Genomic DNA, 21,592 nt, shown 5'->3' with positions numbered 1-21,592 from the left:
CCAACACCGACAGGAGACAGGGCGTGCGTCGGCTGGCCACCGCCACGGCAGCGCCGGCACCGGCAGGAGACAGCGAGACAGAGCCTCTCCTGTCCTTCCCACGCAGGCAGCGGGAGGAGAGAGGCCGTGCGTCGGCCGGCCGCCGCCATGGCAGCGCCGGCACCGACAGGAGAGAGACGTCACCAAAGCACCAGGGGAACCCCGAACGTTAACCGTCAGTGCCAGCAGCCGCCGGTCTTGGTCAAAGCTCGGCCTGGTCTGTGAGCCAGTTATGTAACCCTATGGCCTCGATGGCTGGCCGCTTCCAGCTATCTGGCGTACCCTGGCTGTGCTCGACCCATCACCGGTGTGGGCGAGTGGCACACGCCACCACTCTTTACAGGGCCGCCGCTACAAAAGTACGTTACCGGCCCCTTTCACTTGTGAGGCCGTTCGATATTTTGTAAACAGAGCCGAGGGAAAATCCTGAACACAGGCTGGCTGCGCCAGTGGCATGCAACGAGCCTCCCAATTGTTAACGTCGACTACCGGGCGATTAAAATTACCACCGCGGGGCGAGGTGTATGTCCCGTTTGTCATACCATGCATTCAGTTTACCTTGGAGTATTGAAAATTGTATGAGGCACGCAAGAGTCTAGAAGACGAGGTTGATGGATACAACAACGGAACCATTCGAGTGGTGGTTGTTGCTTATAACGTTTTGTGCATTTAGGGACACACTTCCTCATGTGGCCTAGTAGCCCTCTAGATGGTCATAAGACCTAGAAAGGGACCGTCAATATCATTTTTGTGACAAACATAAGACACGTACCTGAAGCAGCTTTCACCACTGGAGGTGTCACCCCACTCATTTGCAGTCATGTTTCAGTGAAAGTTACGCAACCACGCTTCACAGTCCATCTGTAGCGACATTCCTCACGGACACGTCTAAATTCGTGGCACTTTGCACGCCTCCCCCGCACTCGTAGAAGAGGGCAAATCGAGTGAGCGAGGGTCCCTTGCTAGCTGGGCGTCCGCCGATCGTGAGGAGGTGGCGGCGCTCCGGCCACCCGACCCTCGCGTGACCCACCGCCGCACCTCCCTGGCACCGACACCATACGCCCAGCGCGAAGACACATCTGGCCGCCCGGGGCCGCTGGTGACAGGCCGGTGCACACTCTCGTCGCCCCCCCCCCCCCCCCGCCATCCGGTACGGCGCACGCCGGCCCCCCAGACGCCGGGTGTCCGGAGGCAAGTGTCGGGGTCCAACCCACGCTCCGCAGGTCCAGTTTCCAGTGCAGTCAGCGGACACCCGTCTGGGCGCGTGCATTGTGTCCTCGGCCGCCTCCAGCGGGTCAGTTTTGTAGTTGCTAATGCAAAACACTTCCACTGGCCAGAGGACACAGCTGATAATGTTCGAGGAGACGGGGACTACGCCTTAGCTGTCGGCGTGTCTGGACGGGACCGACAGCTATCCTCATGACGCTCCGTCCACTTACCATATTGGGCCATCTCAACCCTGAGCAGGTCAAACACGGCAGGCTTGGCTCATGGCTTGGCAGCAAGTCCGCCGCAGTATGATAGCCTACTTCTTTAATAATCTTGGTATCGATTCGTATATTTGTGGTATTTCGCATTACAAACAAGCATATTTCCCAACATATGACGAGTGAATACACAGAAAGCAAACACGTTACTCGGCATGATACATAGAATAACAAAATCGCTCTCTCCACGTTCTGAACGCCAAGGACTGACGGAGAGCGATGCGCCCCAGACTAACGACCATCAGCCGGCACGGCCGCGTCGCTGGGCCCGCTGAGGGCGACCGTCCCGCTCGACACGACCTCCGCTCCCTGGCAGCGCCTCCCGACGGGTGATGAGTGGCCGGACCCGGAGCGACCCCGTCCCAGACACGCGCCGCTGCCCCCGTGACCGGTGCGGTATTCCAGGACAGCAACGAAGACAGGCTTTCGCGCGCACGCTCCGACCCCCTCCCCATCCTGCACCCTCTCAGCCAAAAGGAAGGTGGCTGACTGAAGCCATTAGCCGACGGTATTGATTCGGTTCCTAGTAAAATACCGGAAAGTAGTGCAACGCAGTGCCAACACAACAGCCACGTGATAACCGCATGGTAGCTAAGCACAATGATGCAGATACCGCGGCATGTTCAGCATAACCAATTGTTACCATACACACTGAAGTTATTCTTCGAACGGATTCAGGCTCTTGTCGTATTCGTCTGCATCCCCGGCGAACGGATTGCTGGCGTCAGCTTCATCGTCCAGGAATGGATTCGTCGCGTCCTCGTCAAATGGATTCGGACCCTCTTCAAAAGGGTTGGGCGCAGCCGCCCGGCTGACCGTCTGCGCCATCTCTGGACGCCGGTCGGAAGCTCTGGTTTTGGCGTCCGCCGTCCGCGCCGCCTCCTGCAGCCTCTGCCGTCCCTCGCTTGTCGGTCGGCTCAGCGGCGGCTGGCGGACCTCTGCCGCCCTTAACCGGCCCTCCGCGACACTGGGGACCACCTGGCTGGCTTGGGCCGCCCGGAGGCGTCCCTCCGCGACGCTGGGCGCCACCTGGCTGACTTGGGCCGCTCGGAGTCGTCCCTCGGCCACAGTGGGCGCCACCTGACTGGCTTGGGCCGCCCTCAGACGGCCTTCAGCCACCGACTGCGTGGGCTGCGAGCGCTGCTCCGCCGCCCGGACCCGTGCCTCCGAGTCCGCAGCTGGAAAACGGCAGACCTCGGTGAAACCGGGGCCACGGACGGACGCCCGGCAGCGCGCGCCACAGCACCAGACTCTGCCCACCCGGAGGACACTCAGTTTGCTTCGGGAAGATTCCTTATCACAATACTCCTGTTAATGGTTCCTTAGGCGAACCATCAGCCGGGCACTACCGGCCAAAAGAACACAGCTTACGACATAGCACTGGCCTCCCGTGTCTCGTCGGGAGTCTGACAGGGCGCATCAGGTCACCTGTCCGCCTCCCTCCTCCCTCCCCCAGGGGCTGACTGACCTGGCAGGCCGGGTCCGGTGCGGTCGGCGAGGCGCAGTCGGGCCTCGGCGGCGGCGCCCACCGGCTCGGCGGCCGCGCCCGCCGCCAGGTAGGCGCTCATGCCGTCTGCGGGGACACGGCGACGGTCAGGTCACAGCCGCAGTGCCGAGGACATGGGCCGGCCTGGTCACGCGAGAGGCCACGCGTCGCGTCCGCCGGCACAGGGCACGACCCGGGTCACGGTCACGCTGGACACGCCCGACGCAGGTGACATAAACGGTCCCCCATCATAGAGGCAATGGGCACTTCCGCGATCCCGGTCAAACAGGTTAGGCTGGACACCCGCTGGGTTAGTTTGATAGGCCAGATGCAGCCCAGCCGCCGCATGGGCCGGCCCCAGCTGAGGCACGACACACCACGCGAGAGCGCGCGAAAGTGAAGAGCACACCACACATCTCAATTCTCAAGACAGAGCGCACGACATATGGCCCCTGGTTATCTGGAGCGCCCCTTTCCTGGAGGCCGTAGCGCCGCACGCTCGCCAGAGGGCGCCTGCGACGCTCTGGGCGGGCTTTCCACACGCGATACCGCTCCCACTTACTCGGGGCGGGCGTCAGCTCTGGCGCGCCGGACTCGGCCGCCGCCTCCTCCGGCCTCGGCCGTGAGAAGGTGCCCTTGCCGAAATAGTCGGCCACAACGCTGAACATGTCGTCGGCCGTCTCCAGCTGCTGGAAGAACTGCGCCTCCGTCTCCTCGGCGCCCGACTGGCGAGGGGAGGCAGCGGGGCCGTCAGAGCGTGCGGCGCGTCGGCGACACACAACGGTTATGCGAGCACACTGCTGGCAACACACGGTGATGACACAAGTTGGTTACTGTCTCGTTTAAGACAAGGTGTCGGGTTCACTCTCCCGCGTCCTAGCTCTACCTTCAGCACGGGCACCTCCTGCACTATCACCCCACATGGTCCTGTCTCCACCCGACGCGATCGGTACCTCCCCCCTCCCCAGGGGCTGACCTGACCTCCAGCTCGCCGCCCCCAGCACGGACCTCCCCGCCTGGCGGGCCCCACCTGACTGCGGAGATCGCTCAGCAGCTGGCTGTGCTCGGGCAGGCAGAGCGGACAGTCGTCGTCGCGGTCGGCGTAGCTCTGGAAGCAGTGCTGGTGGTACGAGTGCGGGCAGAAGAAGTGCACCGACGGCAGCTCCAGCTGCTGGTTGCAGGCGGCGCAGCTGGTCCGCTGGAACACCATGGCGCTGCCGGACGGGCCCGGCCGTCAGCCAACGTGCGGCTTACGTGGCACACTGCAGGACACTCCACTCCGACAGAACGAGTTCTTGGAGGTAGAGGCACAATCGGCAAGACATCAGGCTCCCCCAGGATATCGGCGGTCGGCTCTGCCCAGCTCAACCGTCCTGCTCATGTAAGCTCTGCTCCGCCTGCCCCGTCCTCTCCATGGCGGACCAGCCCCGGCCGCGCCCCAGATCTGCCCCACCCGCCCTGTCCTCTCCACGGCGGACCAGCCCCGGCCGCGCCCCAGATCTGCCCCACCCGCCCTGTCCTCTCCACGGCGGACCAGCCCCGGCCGCGCCCCAGATCCGCACCGGCTCACCTGTTCTCCTCGCGGTGTATCTGCTCTCTGATGCGGCTGGCCTCGGCCGCGTACTTGTCGGCCGTCTGCGCGTCGGCGTCGATGTCGGCCTGGTCAGCGGACAGCGTGCGGCTCATGTAGTCGCGGATGGTGCCCAGCTCCAGCGTCGGAGACTCCACCAGCATCTCCAGCACCTCCATACTCGGCGCAAGCTTGCCCTTCTCTGCACGGCAGGCGCATCAGGCGTGCGTTGGCATTGTGCCCTTGGCGGCGAGCGATGCGATGCCCTCGCAATGTTACATTATCATTCGCAGCATTTTCAGCATCACGGCAGCGACTGTAGTGATGCCGGCAATACGTGCGGATCGCCATGTGAACATGATCGCAGCCTCACTATTACAAAGACCATCTCGATATTTCGCAACAGGGAGTTCCCCAGAAGTGGAAAAACGCCACCCAATGGGGGAGCTCACGACTCAGTGACTGTCGCGTGCGGCGGCTTCGTGTGTTTGAAACATTTTCGCACCTCTCCACATGCATGGGCTTTGGGGCGCGCCGGCCTGTTCGCCTGCATGACTGGCCAGCCCATCCAGCTCGGATCGCTGTCCAGACCACCGGCCACTCATCCCCCGCTCCGTGTCGAGCACGGTCCGTCCTCGCATCCTTAGCGGGGCGCCATCCACCGATCGTGTCGAGCATGGTCCGTCCTCGCGTCCTCAGCGGGCCACCACCCACCGATCGTGCCGAGCACGGTCCGTCCTCGCGTCCTCAGAGGGGCACCACCCACCGATCGTGCCGAGCACGGTCCGTCCTCGCGTCCTCAGAGGGGCACCACCCGCCGATCGTGCCGAGCACGGTCCGTCCTCGCGTCCTCAGAGGGGCACCACCCACCGATCGTGCCGAGCACGGTCCGTCCTCGCGTCCTCAGAGGGGCACCACCCACCGATCGTGCCGAGCACGGTCCGTCCCCGCGTCCTCAGGGGGGTACCACCCACCGATCGTGTCGAGCACGGTGACGATGACGCCGGCCGGCGCCTCCAGCTGCTTGGTGAGCGCCCGCAGCGCCTCCAGCCAAAGGTGCGGCAGTGTCTGGCCGTACCGGCGACACGTCTCCAGCGCCGGCTCGTAGTCTCCCGCCTCTAGCTGTGTTTGCAGGATCTGTGAGTGCCTGCAGACGGCACCCCGGCCGGTCAGGTCAGGTCAGCTGAGGTCAGGTCAGCGCTGGCCAGGAGCATGGCCGAGCAAACATTACCCATATGTTGACGGACACGAGTACCAGGAACAGCTATCTGTCATGTCCTTTATGAGAAATAACGGAGCTCACGACTATAAAAAACATTAATCCTACCATCGATCCAATGCGACAAAAAACGTAAATAATCTGAACCTATCGTAAAAGCCAATCTCCGAAACAGCCGCTTACTGAGCCGCATGTCCTTATACTGGAAACACAAAACAAACCCAGCACAATTGCATGCGGCCCAATACAGTAACATACATACTTGTACATACTTCTAGACAGATTAACTCAAATCATCTTTAATGAATGTAAGTCAGGAAACCTGAATAAAGCAAAGTTGTCAGAACTACGGGAAATATCTTTGACATGCTTTGTAGAGGACCGGAGGGCGTCACAGGACGCAGCTTCAACAGTAACATTTCCCGACGTCCAAATGCGTATCTCCCACTTCCTCCGCACAGTACGGACACTAGTAATGATAATAATCGTCACCATAACAGTAGAAATAAATAAATAGCATAATTATACGATGATGATGATGATGATTATCATTATTATTATTATTATCATTATTATTATTGTTGTTGCTGTTGTTGTTGTTGTTGCTATTATTATTATTATTACTATTACTAGTATTATTATTATCGTTGCGGGTCGTCGGAATGCAGTTTCTGCGGCGTCGGCGGGCACGCTTGCCGGCTCCCTGAGGCCGCTCCGCCGGTCGCCACTCACATGCCGGCACGCTCGTACAGCTTGGCCGTGCCCTGCTGGAAGCCGCGCGAGTGGCAGAGGTGCAGCGCCAGCGGCAGGTCCAGTCGCGGGCTGTCCAGCAGGCGGAGAGCGCTCTCAGTCCGCTGCACTGCACCGTCGCCCGCGGCGCTGCCGTCGGCCAGGTACAGCTCCAGCAGCGCCAATAGCGCGTCCGAGTCCAGCGCGTCCGGCCGCACCTGGAAAGCACGCAGGTGAACAGCTGGGTTACAGGGCGGTTGCGGGGTGGCCGATCGAGGCGGCTCTCACATTCACGCACGCCCAGGAAACAGCCTTCAAAACACGCAGCTCAAGACCATAGCTGCAGAAGACGACGGAGCACAGGGTGACGGACAACATGACACCGACCATACCTGAGGACAGTATTCCACACGGTCCAGCAGCGGTCTGGCACATGCTCCGTTCAAAAGCGCATCACGCACCTCCATCGATCTCGCCCTGCCCTGTCCCTCTCGTCCTCCTCCATCGGTCCCGTCCTCCTCCGTCCGTCCCGCCCTTTTCCGTCCCTCCCGCCCTCCTCCGTCGGTCCCGCCCTCCTCTATCCCTCCCGCCCTCCTCTGTCGGCCTCGTCCTCCTCCGTCCGTTCCGTCCTCTTCCGTCCCTCCCGTCCTAGTCCGTCTCTCCCGCCCTCCCCTGTCCCTCCTGTCCTATTCTGTCCCTCCCGCCCTTCTCCCTCCACCCCGCACTCCTCTGTCCCTCCCGTCCTCTTCCGTCCCTCCCGCCCTAGTCCGTCTCTCCCGCCCTCCCCTGTCCCTCCCGCCCTTCTCCATCCATCCCGCCCACCTCTGTCCCTCCCGTCCTCCGCCGTCTGTTCATCTGTTCCGCCCCTTCCGTCCCTGCCGCCCTCTCCCGTCCCTCCCGCCCCTCCTCCGTCCACCCCCGCTCTCCTCAGCCTGCTCCAGCGCCCGCCCAGGTGAGCCGCTGACCTCCATCAGGTGCTGGAGGAAGCCGGCCCTGGGCGTCTGGCTGCGCCACGAACAGGTCCAGGTACCGTTCAATGGGCACCGCCAGCTCCGCCTCCGCCTCCAACTGCGGCTCCTGCGGCCCAACACCGGGCTGTGCCGGCGCGCACGCGCACTGTCCGTGGCTCACATGTCGGGACTCATCGCTGCCCCCGTACAATTCGCTACCGGTAACAGCGCATCGGCAGTGACGGTGGTGAAGCCCGGCGGCGCCACGCAGCCATTTCACGATCTTCGCCACTTCAGCACGGCCCCGGTGCATTATCACGACGCACGTAAGAACACAAAACATGCCCCGATTACCGGCCCAAGCAAGGGCAGTAGCCGGGCCTGGCAGCTTAACCGGCAACCGGATCCTCGGGCGCGAACCGCATGCTACCGTGGCGGCCATTCGACGCTCACTGCGTGCAGAGGACAGCCGGCCGAACTAGCCACGGCTTACGTCTGACTACCGGGCGCCACACAACAGCCGCCGCTCCGCTGGCGCTCACAGGAGACGGGGGACTGCGAGCGCTTGACTGGGGGACGGGGCGGTACAGAGTCCTCTCGGCACCGACGCCCGGAGCGCGTTCGCGCGGCTCGCTTCACACGAGGACATCGGTGTCCCCCCCCCCTTCCTCCTGGGGTCAGAGCCACGAGCCACACGCGCGCCACTCACGGCACAGCAGAGCTTCTTCAGCAGCTCGACCGTCTCTTGCGGCCGCTCCTTCAGCAGAGCGGCGCCGTGTCGCAGGATGGCCGCCTCGCACTGACAACAGACATCAGGAGACATGTCAGGAGACGGGTCCGATCACAGGTCGCACTGCGGCGTGAACCAGTTAAACAGCTCCTACCTCCCAGCCACATCCATCCCGCATTCGTCTCCAACACCCGTCTCCTTCTCCCACCACCAGCCCCAATGGGGGCTCACGTAATCACCTGCTGATGCGGCAGCTGTGCGACGTACTGCAGCGCGCGGCCCGGGTCAGCCAGATCCTCGGTGAGGATGGCGATGACCCGGTCCGTCTGCTGGTGGCGCCGGGCCATCGTCAGCGCCTGCTCGTAGTAGCCGGAGCTCCGGCACACGCGCACTGCTGTGTCAACGTCGTACCCCACCGCGCCGTCCTCGCCCTGCCGACCGACACGACGCCGCCGGCGTGAGGTGGCTGCTGCGCCGGTCAGTGCGGCGACGCACGCGGTGCGGGCACGGCCGATCGGGTCAACGCGACTGCACCGACGAGAGGCCGCGCACGCAGGGGTGTGAACAGGCCCTTCGTGGTAGTGCGCAGTTTGTTGTAGCAATTTGGCAGCAGAGGGGGAAGGGACGAGTCAGAACCTGTATGCCCATGTCCAGCTGTATGGTGTTGCGCAGCTTGGTGTAGCGGCTGACAGCAGGGGGCGAGGGAGGGGGTCAGAACCTGTATGAACATGTCCAGCTGTATGGTGTCGCGCAGTTTGGTGTAACAGTTGATCAGCAGGGTGGTGTGGTCCTCGGTGGCCCGTCCAGCTGCGTGCAGTGCCTGCAGGTACAGCGCCAGGTCGTTGATGCGCTGGGTGTCCAGGTACTGCAACAGGCAGACGTGAGCGTTAGTCAGCGCACCGACGCAGTCAGAACCGGCCGACACCATTCGCGTCTAAACAGTTTGACGGGCGTGACTCGGCGCAAAGCGTGGATGCCATGCGCACGCAGGTTCAGTCGGATAAAAAACAGCGCGCGATGACGTCAGACATGACGTGTCATGTCACGACGGGGGACACGGCGGCCGGCACCTTTCTGATGACGTAGGAGGGCTCCAGCTTGCCGATGGTCTTGATGTACTGCTGGATAGCGCCGTTGAAGTCGCCCTTGGCGTGCAGGTGGTCGCCGTACTCCCGGAAGATGTCCACCAGACCGTCGGCGTCGTACTGCTGAGACTGCGCCAGGCTGGCAGCAGGGCGACGCCGCAGGGAGGGTTACACCAGCGCGGCACGGACGGGGACGAGCCCCTCATAACTGCCGCCAGATCGGCTCAGGGGCTGCTGCGCCCGCACAGCGGGCGGGGCGAACACCACAGAGTCATCAAACACGCCACACCGCCAAGGGGGCGCGTGACACGCGTCTAACAAATTTCACAGCTTACGAACCCAGCCATCCACCGCTCACACCCGACAAACAGGCGCCATAAAGGCCAGCTGCACAAGCATGACCGACAACCCAAGTAGCCACGACAACTACCACAAGCTGTGGCGCATGGGCGTTGAAACTGGACCGGCACACAACACCGCGGGGCTCACCGTATGGCCATGTCGTAGAGGTTCTTTTTGAAGAGCACCTTGAGCTTGGCCTGCGTGTCCCGCTCGGTGAGGCGAAGCAGGCGCCGGTCGGCCGTCACCACGTACAGCTGGCCCCAGTCGCTCACCACGTGCGTCACGTCACGCAGTGCCACGCTCAGCGCCACGTACTTATTGCTCACGTCGTAGATGGTCAGCACGTGCTTGTCGGGCGCGGCCGGTTCGCTGCCATCGGAGGAGAGTGTCTTGATGGAGGTGCGTTGATGATACGAGCACAGTACTGCGCGGCTTTGGCAGGTGGATCACTGAGCATCCGAGGCGAACGCGGTCCATGGACCCAGGGTTCTGAAGACGATCTCAGTCAACCTGGAGCTGAAAGCTGGCCTTGTTCTGTACGTTTAGATGCTCCGAGCCCAAGTCTCAATAATTTGTAGCCGTGCATCTCCGACTAATACACTCACAGTCTAAATCACGCTGCACTCGGAGCAAATCAACACCACGATAAATGATAGCATGCATACGGAAACACGGCGTCGTGCTGCGACCCCCTCTAAAAGTACCGCCTTGCAGCTATCGGACTGCACTCCAGCCGGCCCCCTCAGACTCCTCCGGTACTCACGAGCCGCCGCCGCGGGCCGGCTCCACTGTCAGCACGGCCAGGTAGCCTTTAAACCAGTGCAGCAGCCGCTTATCGCCCTCGAACACGAAACAGGCGCCGCGCTCGTTCGCGCTGTAGCAGTAGATAGCCTGGAACCGGGGAGGCGCAGCGAGTGTCACAGCCGTGTACCAACCCTGGCGCTATAATCACCAAGTCCATCAGCAAAACCGATCGACAATGACTTCTCCACAGCCATGGCATCTGTAAGCTGCCGACCAATACGCGACTGGCCATCCAGCGGGCCGTTACGGAGCGGCCGAGCGGCGCGATCATCCGAGCGTCGCCTGGCCGTTTCCAGCCGACACAGCACTCCTCAGGGCGCGCCGCCGCCCGACTGTACGCACGTCCGGCCTGCCGATGGTGAACTGCGGCTCCGCCAGTCCCTCGGACATGACGGCGCAGCGCGGGGAGCAGCCCGCCTGGTCCAGCTGGATCTGACGGCCACAGGCGCGCGGTCAAGGTCAGCTCCCCGGCCGCCGCGTCCGGCGGGCACGGAGTGACCCGAGCCGTGGACGCTGGTCCTCCAAGCTCTGCTTCCGTACAGCGAACAGGTCGGCGATGGACCAGTTGAGAGACCGCGTATTTAGATACAGTTGAGAAGTCCACATTTCGGAAATACGTCCAACTTGCCTACGTCGAGTGCAAGATGCACCCCCGATCATATTTGAAAAAGCCCGGACGGCAGAACAGACCAGGATCAGTGGCAGCAACACGACAATGGGGAGGTTGGGGGCCGTCGGGCCTCACACCTGGTTTTCCTTGTCCTTGAAAGTGATGTTGTAGCAGCAGACCTCCTGCGTGCTGGCCACAAATAGGTGGCTGGTCTTGCCGGAGGTGCGGAAGCCCAGTCCGGTGACGGGCGCCGCGCCCGCGTGCAGCACCTGGTGCTTACCGGACCGCTCGCGCGTCACGTCACCTGCCGGAGGGCAGCGTCACTCTACGCCGACCCGGTGCAAGACCCGGGGGTGCGGCCACGCGGCGCCACTAGAGACTAATCAAGGTCGAGACAAGTCTAGCCAAGAGCTATCGGGTGGAAGGTTCTCTGTCTAGATCATCTGGAGGTCCGTAAAGAGCACCTGTTTGGCCAGCCTTTTCGGTTACGGTGCTCGGGGACATCTAGGCTCCACTCTGCCAGCCTGTGCACATTTGACCACATACAGCGCAGCTTATCGGCTCAACAAGCAAGTCCAGAGTTCCGAGCGCTTGACAAGAATGGGCGTTAAAAGGGTACCTAGGGCTCTCTTTGAACTGCGTTCAACGTTTCCTCCTTGCTAGCCCCGCTACATTTAATGCAAAGTAAAGATGATTGCCAAAGGATGACGGCTTACCGCGCCACAGGATGACACGACCGTCCGTGAAACCGGCGGACATGAACAGGAGATTTTCATGAACATTGAGGCAAGTGACTGAGGTCCCGCCGTCAGCCGCAGGAGGCAGTTTTAGTTGTCGCAACAGCCGAGGGGCGCCGCCACCATCCAACTGTTCCAGGCCCAGTATTTTGATCGATGACACTCCCAGTTCATCCTCCTGGAAAGTGATCTGTTGTTTGAAAGCCATCTATCTAACTGATACATTTAACATTTTGATGGCGTATCAGAGGTCAACATTACTCAGATAATTTCTGTTGTTTGGGAAGAAACTGATCGCCCTCTCTCAACCAGTCACAGTTCAACCTGCAATCACCAGACACATGATTTCAGATTACTGGTCCAACAATGTAACCTCCAGATGCTGGAAGGGAAATAAGTGCCTCTGGTCTGTCACACATGAAGACAATTATATCTTCTACTGGAGCACCAAGCATCTGCCTGTCATCATGGGAGCAGATGCAGCCCATCCTTGCGCATACTTACTCCGGCAGCGGCCAGAACGGGACAGAAGCGCAGCTGTACGAGCTGCGACACAGCCGCATCAAACACGCGGTGTGAGACCACCTCCAGCTGGCGGTTGATGAAGTGTGCCAGGCCACGGCTGTCACCCAGCACCAGGTACCCCCGACCGCTGGCAGTACAGGTCACCTGACCGGACTGAGGGGAGAAAGGTGGGAAGAGTTAAGTAGCCTTGCTGACTGCACAGGTGATGCAGCAGGCCAGAGTGGGATAGCATGTCACTAGTTATGTTGACTTGCAACTATGGGCAGTATAGGTATTGCTAGAATAACAGTCTTGCTAAAATATTTTAAATACTGCCCAACAATATGGGAGATTTCCAGGGATCTGCAATGGGAACAGCTGCTTGTAGCTTATTTGCATATGATCTGAGTCTTTTCACAGAGGGAACTTCAGTGGAGTGAACATCCACTGTACAGATGACACCAGACTTAATTAGCTGTGAAAAATCCATGAGCATTGTCAGTCAAACAGAATGCATCCCAGCCTCTTTTGATGTGTTTCTGCACCAACATGCCTCAATTAAATGTAGGCAAAACACAGCTCATGATATTCAAGAACTGCCTGCAGCTGCCTGAACCAAAGCATACTTCCAAAATTTCTGGTAACTTTTGAAGGCCACAACCATTACCCTCACTCAGTGATGAAAAACTTGGTGGGGTTTTCAATAATGTCCTCACATGAAACTTCCATGCACCTCTCAATCAAACATGGTTTTGAAGTTTTTCTTAGACTGTCACATCTGCAACTCATCTTACTTCCTCCATGATCCATGCACTGATCAATGACCTGTTCCTCCTGCACTGTGAGTGCACTTTTGTTTAAAGGAAGGAGATCCAAAATACTTTACAGACTGCAAAAGGTGACTGCCTACTCAGCAGGAGTCATATTTGGTCAGAGACAACAAAAATTTTGATCTTGTGACAGACTTTCTTGGGACCTCAGCTATTGCACCACTGGATGACAGATGGGCTATAAATGCTTCCAAATGGTACATGCATTTTAAACTCATTTAAACCCAACTTGCCAAAATGTTAGATATCCTGTAATCCAGGGCTACCAACAAAGAAACCAGCACTTCTTAGGACTACTGTAGAATTATGCAATTTATCAAACAGTTACAGCCAAAGCACACTACTGTTGCCAAAGACCACATTATTAATATCCCATGGCATTGGTCACAGCAGCCTTAATATTTGATATGGATGATGACCTTACAGCTGCTGTTTTTGGTGAGCAAGCTACAAGTTTGAACCAGCAAATGTAGCTGTTTTAACGCTACTGTTCCTTGAGCAAGCGGGTATGAAGCAGCTGCCTTACCTGTAATGCCTCCGCAACTGCCCCATTGTCAACTTCTTTTGTTACTTCAAAGAAGTTGAACTTTCTCCACTAGAAAGACAGTGTCAGTTAACATTGTGGTCTGCATATACTCTGTACAGTATATTAACACCATATATAAGTGAAACTCACCCATGGAAACAAAAGAAATCTAGGAAATGGTACAAATTTGTACAAATCGGCACGATTACAAGACCGCTAATCATATGCAATTACCTAGAAAACTTTTGAAACCTTAATGACATTTCTGTAACCAGAAATTAGCTCTATACATCTGCATCTGATCTGTACCTGAAATTTCTCTTTCATATATGTGCAACACAATCACAATCAACTAACATGAACAATAAACAAGTATCAATGATGCGAGGCAATTTTTTTCTTGGGAAGTGCTTGTGTGTTGAGCCAGACATAAGAATTGCATGCCATGACAGCCATATGCCCAGTTTTCATAATATTTCCACATTAAGCTGTGAAAATAAAATAATAAACTCCAGTGTATATGTACAGCATAATCTGAACACTATGGAGAGGAGTAATATCAATGCATTTTGTATATTAAGCCCTCCTTCTTCCTGAAGAGTTCCTACACTTCTGAAAGGATGCAAAAATGTATCCACTATGCTGGGTTTCCACCCAAGATCAGTGTGCTGAACTTTGTGCACTCTTGTGCTAACTCAGGTCAGGCAAAACTGCATGGAACTTTCAAATTACTTTGAGTGACATGTTTTAATATCATTTGAGCTTGAAATTACCTTAGCATCATAACCCCTCAGACTTTATGTGCTGCAATTTATGATGCCTGCTTCTGATGATGCTATGATGATCGCTTGGATTTATGGTGCTCATGAGCTGACATTTTCCTGTCACAACACTGTTATGGAGTGCATCTTTATTGTAGCATGTCTGCTTTGAAGTCTGTCACTCATGAGCATAACTACCAGATCAAAAGGCAGGATGGTGACCAAACATTGAAGAAAAATCACTTAATTCCCCAAATGATATATTCCATGCTTATTCACTAAAATGAACTAGTCTTGGGTGAGCATGTTCCCTAGATTTCAGGTTGATCCACAATCCTGAAACCCAAATCGATGCTTTTTGGCACCATGCTTTAACACAATAACAAACTATCGTTTGTCGCTTCAAACCCTGAAGCTATCTTTCAAAAGTGTGACCAACACAAAGATGAAAAAATTAATAACAAACCTGCAACAGTGCCATCCTCGAACAAGCTTTCCACAGGTACCACTACAAAGTATGACGCAATCTTTTTTAGGAACAAGAAAACACCACTTTAACTATCGCTTGAGGAATGGGGAAGCTACCTCCATTCCCCAGCGAGAACCGTCACAGCAACGCCCAGCATGCACATAGGGCTCCTCTTGTAGTAAGGCGGCTCATAAAGTGGCAAACGAAACTGAAAAACAATAACAACACTTTTGAAACACTAGCGCCGCTTACGCTCCGGCAATAGCCACCATATGCCTAAAAAGCTAGAACTTTGCTGCCAAATAATAAAATTGTGGCATAATTTATTGCGGTTTCTCGATTTCAAACGAACGCAATGAGAGTACCAGTGTTGTAAATAACGATAAAAACCATGATTGTTTCAATAATTTGCTGAATGGGCAGCTGTAATATTTACTGGAAGTGAATTAATAGCTACACACCGCCTGCAACGGGATGTTGGGACAAAACTTCCAGCGAAATCACATTATCTTTTGAGAAATGGCACTGCTGTCCGGACCATCCTTTCTTCCCTACAGTGGCCATGGTGAGGATGCTGGCGGAGCCGGGATAGAATTGTTCAATTTGTTGACGTTTCTGTCGGCTGCAAGTGCTTGTTTTGAGGGGAGGCATATTGAATATTTCGAGTTACCGGGATTAAGCTTGTGGTTTTGCTCTGGCTGGCTCTTGTTTCCCCTTTCGTGGGCGTCAACAGCCCATCTTTCCTCAAAAAACACGTTAATGACTGACATTTCGGGATGAGCAGTAACATCGCGCCGACAGCTTCAGCGCTTACATACCTTAAATTCCAGTGCTTTGTGTTCAGAGTACGTCGTTCACGAGTTTTAGCACATGGGCTGGGATTTTTGCAATGAAGCATGATGTTTGTTAGGTGATCGGAATATATACAGTGCCATTTTATTTTTAAAGCAGTTTGTATCATTTTATTCCCTTTGAAAAATATTATACGATGAAGTGGAAAAATGCATCAGGGCATCCACATAGGGTGACCATGTTTACAACCAGTGACAGTACCATGTACCCACCTGTTTCTGGATGTGGGATGCTGCAGGCGGCTGCGTTGAAAGCTTATCATCTTGCCTGCATGATGCCACTTTTAATGCAATGTGTTGTCCAGCCCTCCTGACCAATGCAGTTAATTTGTTGAACTACAACCCTGCTGCACCCTTGAATACAGCTCTCAGCTTAGCTAACTTCAAGCACAACAATCTCATGGCAGCCCAAATCCAGGGGACACAGAATAGAATACCCTATATGTGCACTGCCATTGTGCTTCATGATGACATCATATGGCTGGTGTTGAAGTGTGTGATATGCTAAAAGATACAATTTCAGTATTAAGCATTGTGTTTTAATAAAAGCTTGGAGTACGTGAGGGTGATGTTATGGATGCTGATTTGGTGTAGGCATTTTGTGCAGTTGGTTGTTTTGCTGACTGCAATTGTCTGGCCTCAAATGTGCTGATTTTTATTTATGCTGCCTGGAAAGATATTTTGACATTGCTGTTATTCATTCCTTGTTGCACCCTATTCCTTCTGTGCATCATGACAACTGCTTGATGTGTGCTGTCCCGGATAACTATGTGTGTAGAAAGTTTTGTGTATGATGTAGAAGACTGAGATCCTGAGGATGCTGTTGAAGATGCTATATCATTTCATTAATATTTAGTCAGGACATTTTCAGTTGATGAATTTCTGTGACTTAAAACCCATGCTAAGCAGCAATGTGAGCCTAAATCCCTGTCATCTGGTTCTTCATCATTTCCATGTATGGCAGACTTTGTTAATGAAAGATTAACAAGCTGCAATGCTTGCAGTTTGTGCTGCCCTCTGGTGTTGCATGATCTTCAGCATGAACAATCTAGGAGCAATATCTATCAAGGGCAATTGGAAAGAGTGAAGTGATTAAGACAAGAAATAAGTATATTGTGAATTAATTCAGTTATGTCAGCCACCAGATAACTATACACTGGAATGTGTGTCACATGAATTATGTGCCATACAGGGAGCATACCCTGCTATCTGTGTTCTCATGTTTGCCTTGATGCATTTTGCTTTTGAGCCTCAGGTTTGCGCTGTATGTAAAGTATAAGTTTTCCTAAAAACTCAAACATATTTGCAGCCCATGTCTGTAAAGCATCTATGAGCAGCTGCAGGAGGATCATAATTGCTGAGAGATCATGATTGCTGCCATAGATCATGCATGGTAGGCTGTTGCCACTCATACTGTCCAACAAGTGTGGGTCATGATTTCCTGACTGTTCATGGCTTTAGCATGCTGTCCTGAATTTTTTGTGATAAGATGACATCTGTATTTCAGGGGTTCACCAAATTTATACAAGTTGGCCGCGTGGTCTACATGGCCTCTGGCCCTTTGCAGGGCAAGATATGTGCAGTTGTCAATATTATTGACCAGAATAGGGTAAGTGGTTATTGGCATTGCGTGGTAGTTAAGATTGTTGCATTGAGCAAAGACCCTCAAGGGTGGAGCAGGTCATGTGCAACTTTGTGTTGATATAATATAGTTTCAGATTGGTTGAGTGTACAATTTGATAGTGTCCAGGCATACATCAATTGGTGCTGCACACATTTCATTGGTGTTTGGGATGTGTATGTTTTGATTCTACATATGGTGTCACAACTGGAGCTTGCCCCCACAGGGTGGGGTGGGACTCATTTTTGTGTACTGCCCTTCTGCTCTGGGAATGGTCATCCATAACAGATGGAAGTGCTAATCTGTAAAAGTATGAGAGCATTAAGAGCTCATGTGTAATGATATGAGGGCATGTACCCATTCCAGTTTATTGGCCAGTTGGTGTGTGTGTGTGCGTGTGTGGGGGCCTGCACTGATGCCCCCCCCCCCCCCTCCCCCTGCAGGTGCTGGTGGACGGACCATGCACGGGTGTGCGCCGACAGGTGGTGAACCTCAAGAACGTGCACATCACCACGTTGCGCATCCGCATCCCGCACACGGCTAGCACGCCGATGGTGCGCGAGCAGTGGGTGGGCCGTCACGTCAGCGAGACGTGGGAGGACAGCCGTTGGTGCCGCAACCTGCGCGCCAAACAGCGTTCCCAGAGCCTCACTGACTTTGAGCGCTTCAAGCTGTGGAAGCTGCGCAAGGCCCGCACGGCCATCATCCGCGACGCCTGCTCCAAGCTGAAGACGGAGGTGAGCACCAGCTGGCGGGCGCGGGGCTGGGCCCGGGGAGCGCCGCGGCCGGTGATGCGCATGGGCGCCGTGTGACCAGGGCAGCTGGCGGGCGTCTTAAAGCCCAAGTCACCAGTCGGCGGTGCGCTGAGGGATGCGGCGCGATCAGACGCATTGCCGGGCAGACGGCGGCGCGGGTGTGCTGGATACAGAGCTGCACTGTATGTGCGGTCAAGCTTGCTGTGCACAGCACTGGAGGGGTGGAGCCGAGGTGTTCCGTCGTGTGTCGGGGCAGCTTCAAGCAGTCCTCAAAGGTTCCGGTAACTGGTTCTCATTTTGCCATATTTTTAACCAGCCTTATCCGGAATGGTGCCATTGTGCTGGGGTACCCATGATGGGAGTGCTGTGCAAAAAGTGTTGGGATAAGTGCGTGTGAACTTTTCATGACAACAGTATCACTCCACAATACGCACATACCCTAGGAGTTAAGCATACGAACTGAAATGCGGCGATTTGGCCGCAGGCAATAGATTAGACCATTTCCACCATTGGAAGGGGTTAAAGGTGAAAAGGCACTGGAAGGTTGATCGAGAGGTTCGCATTTGTTTTAAACCCTCCTAAAGTTTTGTGATTTAACGGTTTGATATCTACGTAATGAACCTCGTCCCCAAATGGATTACCTTGAACGGGCGTTAAACTTTGGTCAATCCCACCTCCTTTCCCCCCCCCCCCCCCCCCCCACCTTCCCCCCGACTGGAAAAATGTGAAGCACGCGGGTGTGTCTGCTGGGCTGTTTATCGACTCACCTGACTGCCGCTTCATAAACGTTGCAGCCCGACAGTAAATTCCGGACCAGCGAAAGTTCCTGATTCTGGAACTGGCGGGTTTTAGAATTGTACCTCTCCCGTCATCAGTTTGGTTGCTTGTACAGGGTGTCCCGAAATTGATGCGCGGTTGTATCGTCCTCACTAACAGAGAAAATAATTGAGACCTGTTCATAATGTTTCCAACGTAACCCCCACGCAGTCGCAGACGCTGCGGCATGCGCAACGGCATGCTGCACACCAAGGTGTCGAGAGTCTGCCTTGATCCACCGCCACGCCGCTTGCACGTTTTGGAGCAGTCTTCTCTGAACTGGCCGTGACATCTTTCTGAGCTCCTCCTTGATGATCGCCCAAAGATTCTCGATCGGCTACCTGTCGGGGCTGTTGCCTGGCCACGTACCCTTCCCCCAGAAGCCCGGGAACTTGGCGCGGCGCCAGTCCTGGGTATTCCTGGCGGGATGAGCTGGAGCGCCGTCCTGCTGAAACATCGCCCTGGACATGTCTGACAGTAGTTTGGCCTTGGTGGGCGGGCCATTCTCCTTCCTCCGCTGCATCGCTGGGGCTGCAGTCTTCTCCAGCACCTCTCTGACGTAGTAGTCGGCGATGACGGTCTGCCCGCGCGGGACATGGTGCAGCTCAGAGAGGCCTCTGTAGCTCATGCTCCAGACGAGAATCTTAAGCGCCTGCTTCATTGTCTCGCGCTCGGCACCTCCGAGCTGTTGTTGGCCCAGACCCGTCGTTCAGCGGTTATGTGCTTGGAAGAGCTCTAAGGGAGACTCGTCACAAAACAGGACGCGTCTCCGGTCCCGAACGGATCAGTTTTTGCGGGCCTTGGTGAATTTCAGCCGCCTTCGCTTGTGGTCCACGGTAAGCCTTGGCTGCAACCTGGGCTTGAGCGGCTTCAGCTGCAGGCTGGTTTTCAGATACCGGTGAACGGCCGACTGGGAGGCTGGTTGTTTCGCCGTCGGTTTTCTTGCCAGGTTTCTCGTCCAGTGGCGCTTAAAGGCCGACTTTACAATGACGGTTTCGCCACTCGGCTCAAGGCCGACTTCCGCCCACGATCTGCGCGATTTTCGGGCGTCTCTCCTGAGCGGTCGCGGTCCAGCCAGCGCCTAATCGTCGCTACGCTGACGCCAAAGTCCCAGGCAACCTGAACCTGGGGCGTGCCGCACTTGGCCATCTCAACCGCGCGGTAGCGGATCGATAGCTTGTGCTCTTTCAACATTAGCGATTGCGGACTCGACGCGTTGGCTATCTGGAAAGGAATGGCATCTTCCACCGGCTGCTGGCCGCCATGGTCACGTGATCGCGGGATGCCCTGGGGCCGAGGGGGGTAAAATCCACTCACCCAGCTTCGGGAGAGGGGAAATGATGGCTGGCACCAACCGCTCATCAATGTCGGGACATCCCGTAGAGCGACCGGTAGCTAAGCAATGGGAACCTCAGGAAATAGTGCTCGTTTAAGCCTGACAGTCGTTTGGCACACTCCATGGTAAGGAAGCTGGTTCTGCGGCTGTATCATTGCAATGAAGGTACCCGACCTGAAAACACATATTAGTCGTTCGTCGCGCAGTGACCATTGAAGATTCACTGCGTAATTTTCAATCATTTCAATCATTTCACCCCCCCCCCCCCACACACACACACACTTGTAAGGGGGGTTGAACTGAAAGTCATCGTGAAGATCATTCTGCGCAGTTCACAGCCCTGCCCTTCATAGGGCCTAAACCATTCTGGTTTCTGAGCTATACGTCCGCCAAGATGTGCAGACTGTTTCGGGCAGGCTACTTTAAAGTCACCCAGGCATCCATGACGTTACAATAATGGCATGCAAATCCTGTCATTACATTGGCCATGCGGCCGTCAAGGCCAAAACGGAGATAATTGTCGAGTTGTTCATATTTGACTTTGGTGAGCACGTTTTCCAGGTAAAGTGCCCGTCAATTGGTTCCCAATCATTGTTGCGCTAGGTAGCCATGACGTAAATCAGTGATGTATTAAGGAGCATAGTTAATCAACAGACGAACTGTGTCGCCTTAGTAGCCTTTTCCATTAAAAAACTTACCAATGGTGATGCGAGCCATTGTATTACATGTGATGCTCGCTTCAGTATTCAGATGTGGGGCATTCCCTTTAACCCAACCGCATCCCGCTGGCAGCGGTATAAACTACTGCCTGGTGTGTGGGCCAGGCGTTCTTCTAGCAAGTTGTAAATACATTTTGGGATGGGTGTGCGTCCTTCGACACCATCAGTTAAAGCTTGCGCCTCGTGGTAAAATTCTGGTGTTGGTTTCCTGTGACGGATGCGATTTGTGCTGTAAATGCGCGAGTGTTAGGCGTTCCGTGGCTGATGTTTGCGCCTGTCTGTTTTGCAGATCAAGAAGAGCAAAGCCGCTAAGACTGGCAAGAAGGGCGGCAAGAAGGCTGCCAAAAAGCCAGTGGCGAAGTAATCAATACAATGGTGAACAGTTTCGGTTGTTTTCCTGCTCATGACCGCGTGTGACTGGAGCAGAGTGCAGATGGCGCGGCCGTCACGGTTCACGGGGGGCGCTGTTCGGTCGGCCGCGGGGCTGGACGCCTGCGACATGGAACGGAACGGCGTGTCCCAGTTCGGCCAGTCAGCCGTCAGTCGACATCCAGCAGATGAGATGGTCCCGGCTGCTTGCGTTAGGTTTATGCACGTAAAGCAGTGCTGATAACGT

The 21,592-nt window shown here is 55.7% G+C and overlaps 2 protein-coding genes across 2 annotated transcripts; one reads left to right on the top strand and one right to left on the bottom strand.

Moving 5' to 3' along the window:
- Positions 1–1,610: 1,610 nt before the first annotated feature.
- Positions 1,611–15,051, bottom strand: LOC119105476 (vacuolar protein sorting-associated protein 11 homolog). Its single transcript, XM_037228941.1, has 21 exons — positions 14,876–15,051; positions 13,649–13,717; positions 12,293–12,466; positions 11,768–11,966; positions 11,189–11,355; positions 10,784–10,873; positions 10,401–10,528; positions 9,785–10,006; positions 9,281–9,434; positions 8,929–9,075; positions 8,450–8,641; positions 8,190–8,279; positions 7,496–7,607; positions 6,534–6,660; positions 5,557–5,729; positions 4,583–4,784; positions 4,043–4,226; positions 3,575–3,737; positions 3,065–3,099; positions 2,995–3,025; positions 1,611–2,704 (listed from the first exon to the last, which is right to left on the bottom strand). The coding sequence occupies exons 1-21, from the start codon at positions 14,888–14,890 to the stop codon at positions 2,184–2,186; spliced, it is 3,195 nt and encodes a 1,064-aa protein (XP_037084836.1). The 5' UTR covers positions 14,891–15,051; the 3' UTR covers positions 1,611–2,183.
- Positions 15,052–17,203: 2,152 nt separating this feature from the next.
- On the top strand, positions 17,204–21,361 carry LOC119106356 (60S ribosomal protein L14). The gene is made up of 3 exons (XM_037229982.1): positions 17,204–17,338; positions 17,794–18,087; positions 21,266–21,361. Exons 1-3 carry the CDS (start codon positions 17,219–17,221, stop codon positions 21,338–21,340), a joined length of 489 nt encoding a protein of 162 aa, XP_037085877.1. The 5' UTR covers positions 17,204–17,218; the 3' UTR covers positions 21,341–21,361.
- The last annotated feature ends 231 nt before the right edge of the window (positions 21,362–21,592 follow it).

This window comes from Pollicipes pollicipes, unplaced genomic scaffold (genome assembly GCF_011947565.3).
Source record: "Pollicipes pollicipes isolate AB1234 unplaced genomic scaffold, Ppol_2.1 Scaffold_6138;HRSCAF=7277_pilon_pilon_pilon, whole genome shotgun sequence".
Lineage (NCBI taxonomy): Eukaryota > Metazoa > Arthropoda > Thecostraca > Pollicipedomorpha > Pollicipedidae > Pollicipes > Pollicipes pollicipes.
The sequence above is the reverse complement of the archived record's forward strand: the minus strand, read 5'-3'. Positions and strand labels throughout refer to the sequence as shown.

Coding starts and splice junctions, on each gene's coding strand:
- LOC119106356 (XM_037229982.1), top strand. CDS start 17,219: ATGACATCTGTATTTCAGGGGTTCACCAAATTTATACAAGTTGGCCGC. Junction 17,339..17,793: donor ATATTATTGACCAGAATAGG/GTAAGTGGTTAT, acceptor CTCCCCCTGCAG/GTGCTGGTGGACGGACCATG. Junction 18,088..21,265: donor GCTCCAAGCTGAAGACGGAG/GTGAGCACCAGC, acceptor TCTGTTTTGCAG/ATCAAGAAGAGCAAAGCCGC.
- LOC119105476 (XM_037228941.1), bottom strand. Junction 4,227..4,582: donor ATACACCGCGAGGAGAACAG/GTGAGCCGGTGC, acceptor CCCGTCCGGCAG/CGCCATGGTGTTCCAGCGGA. Junction 3,100..3,574: donor AGAGCTGACGCCCGCCCCGA/GTAAGTGGGAGC, acceptor GTGTCCCCGCAG/ACGGCATGAGCGCCTACCTG.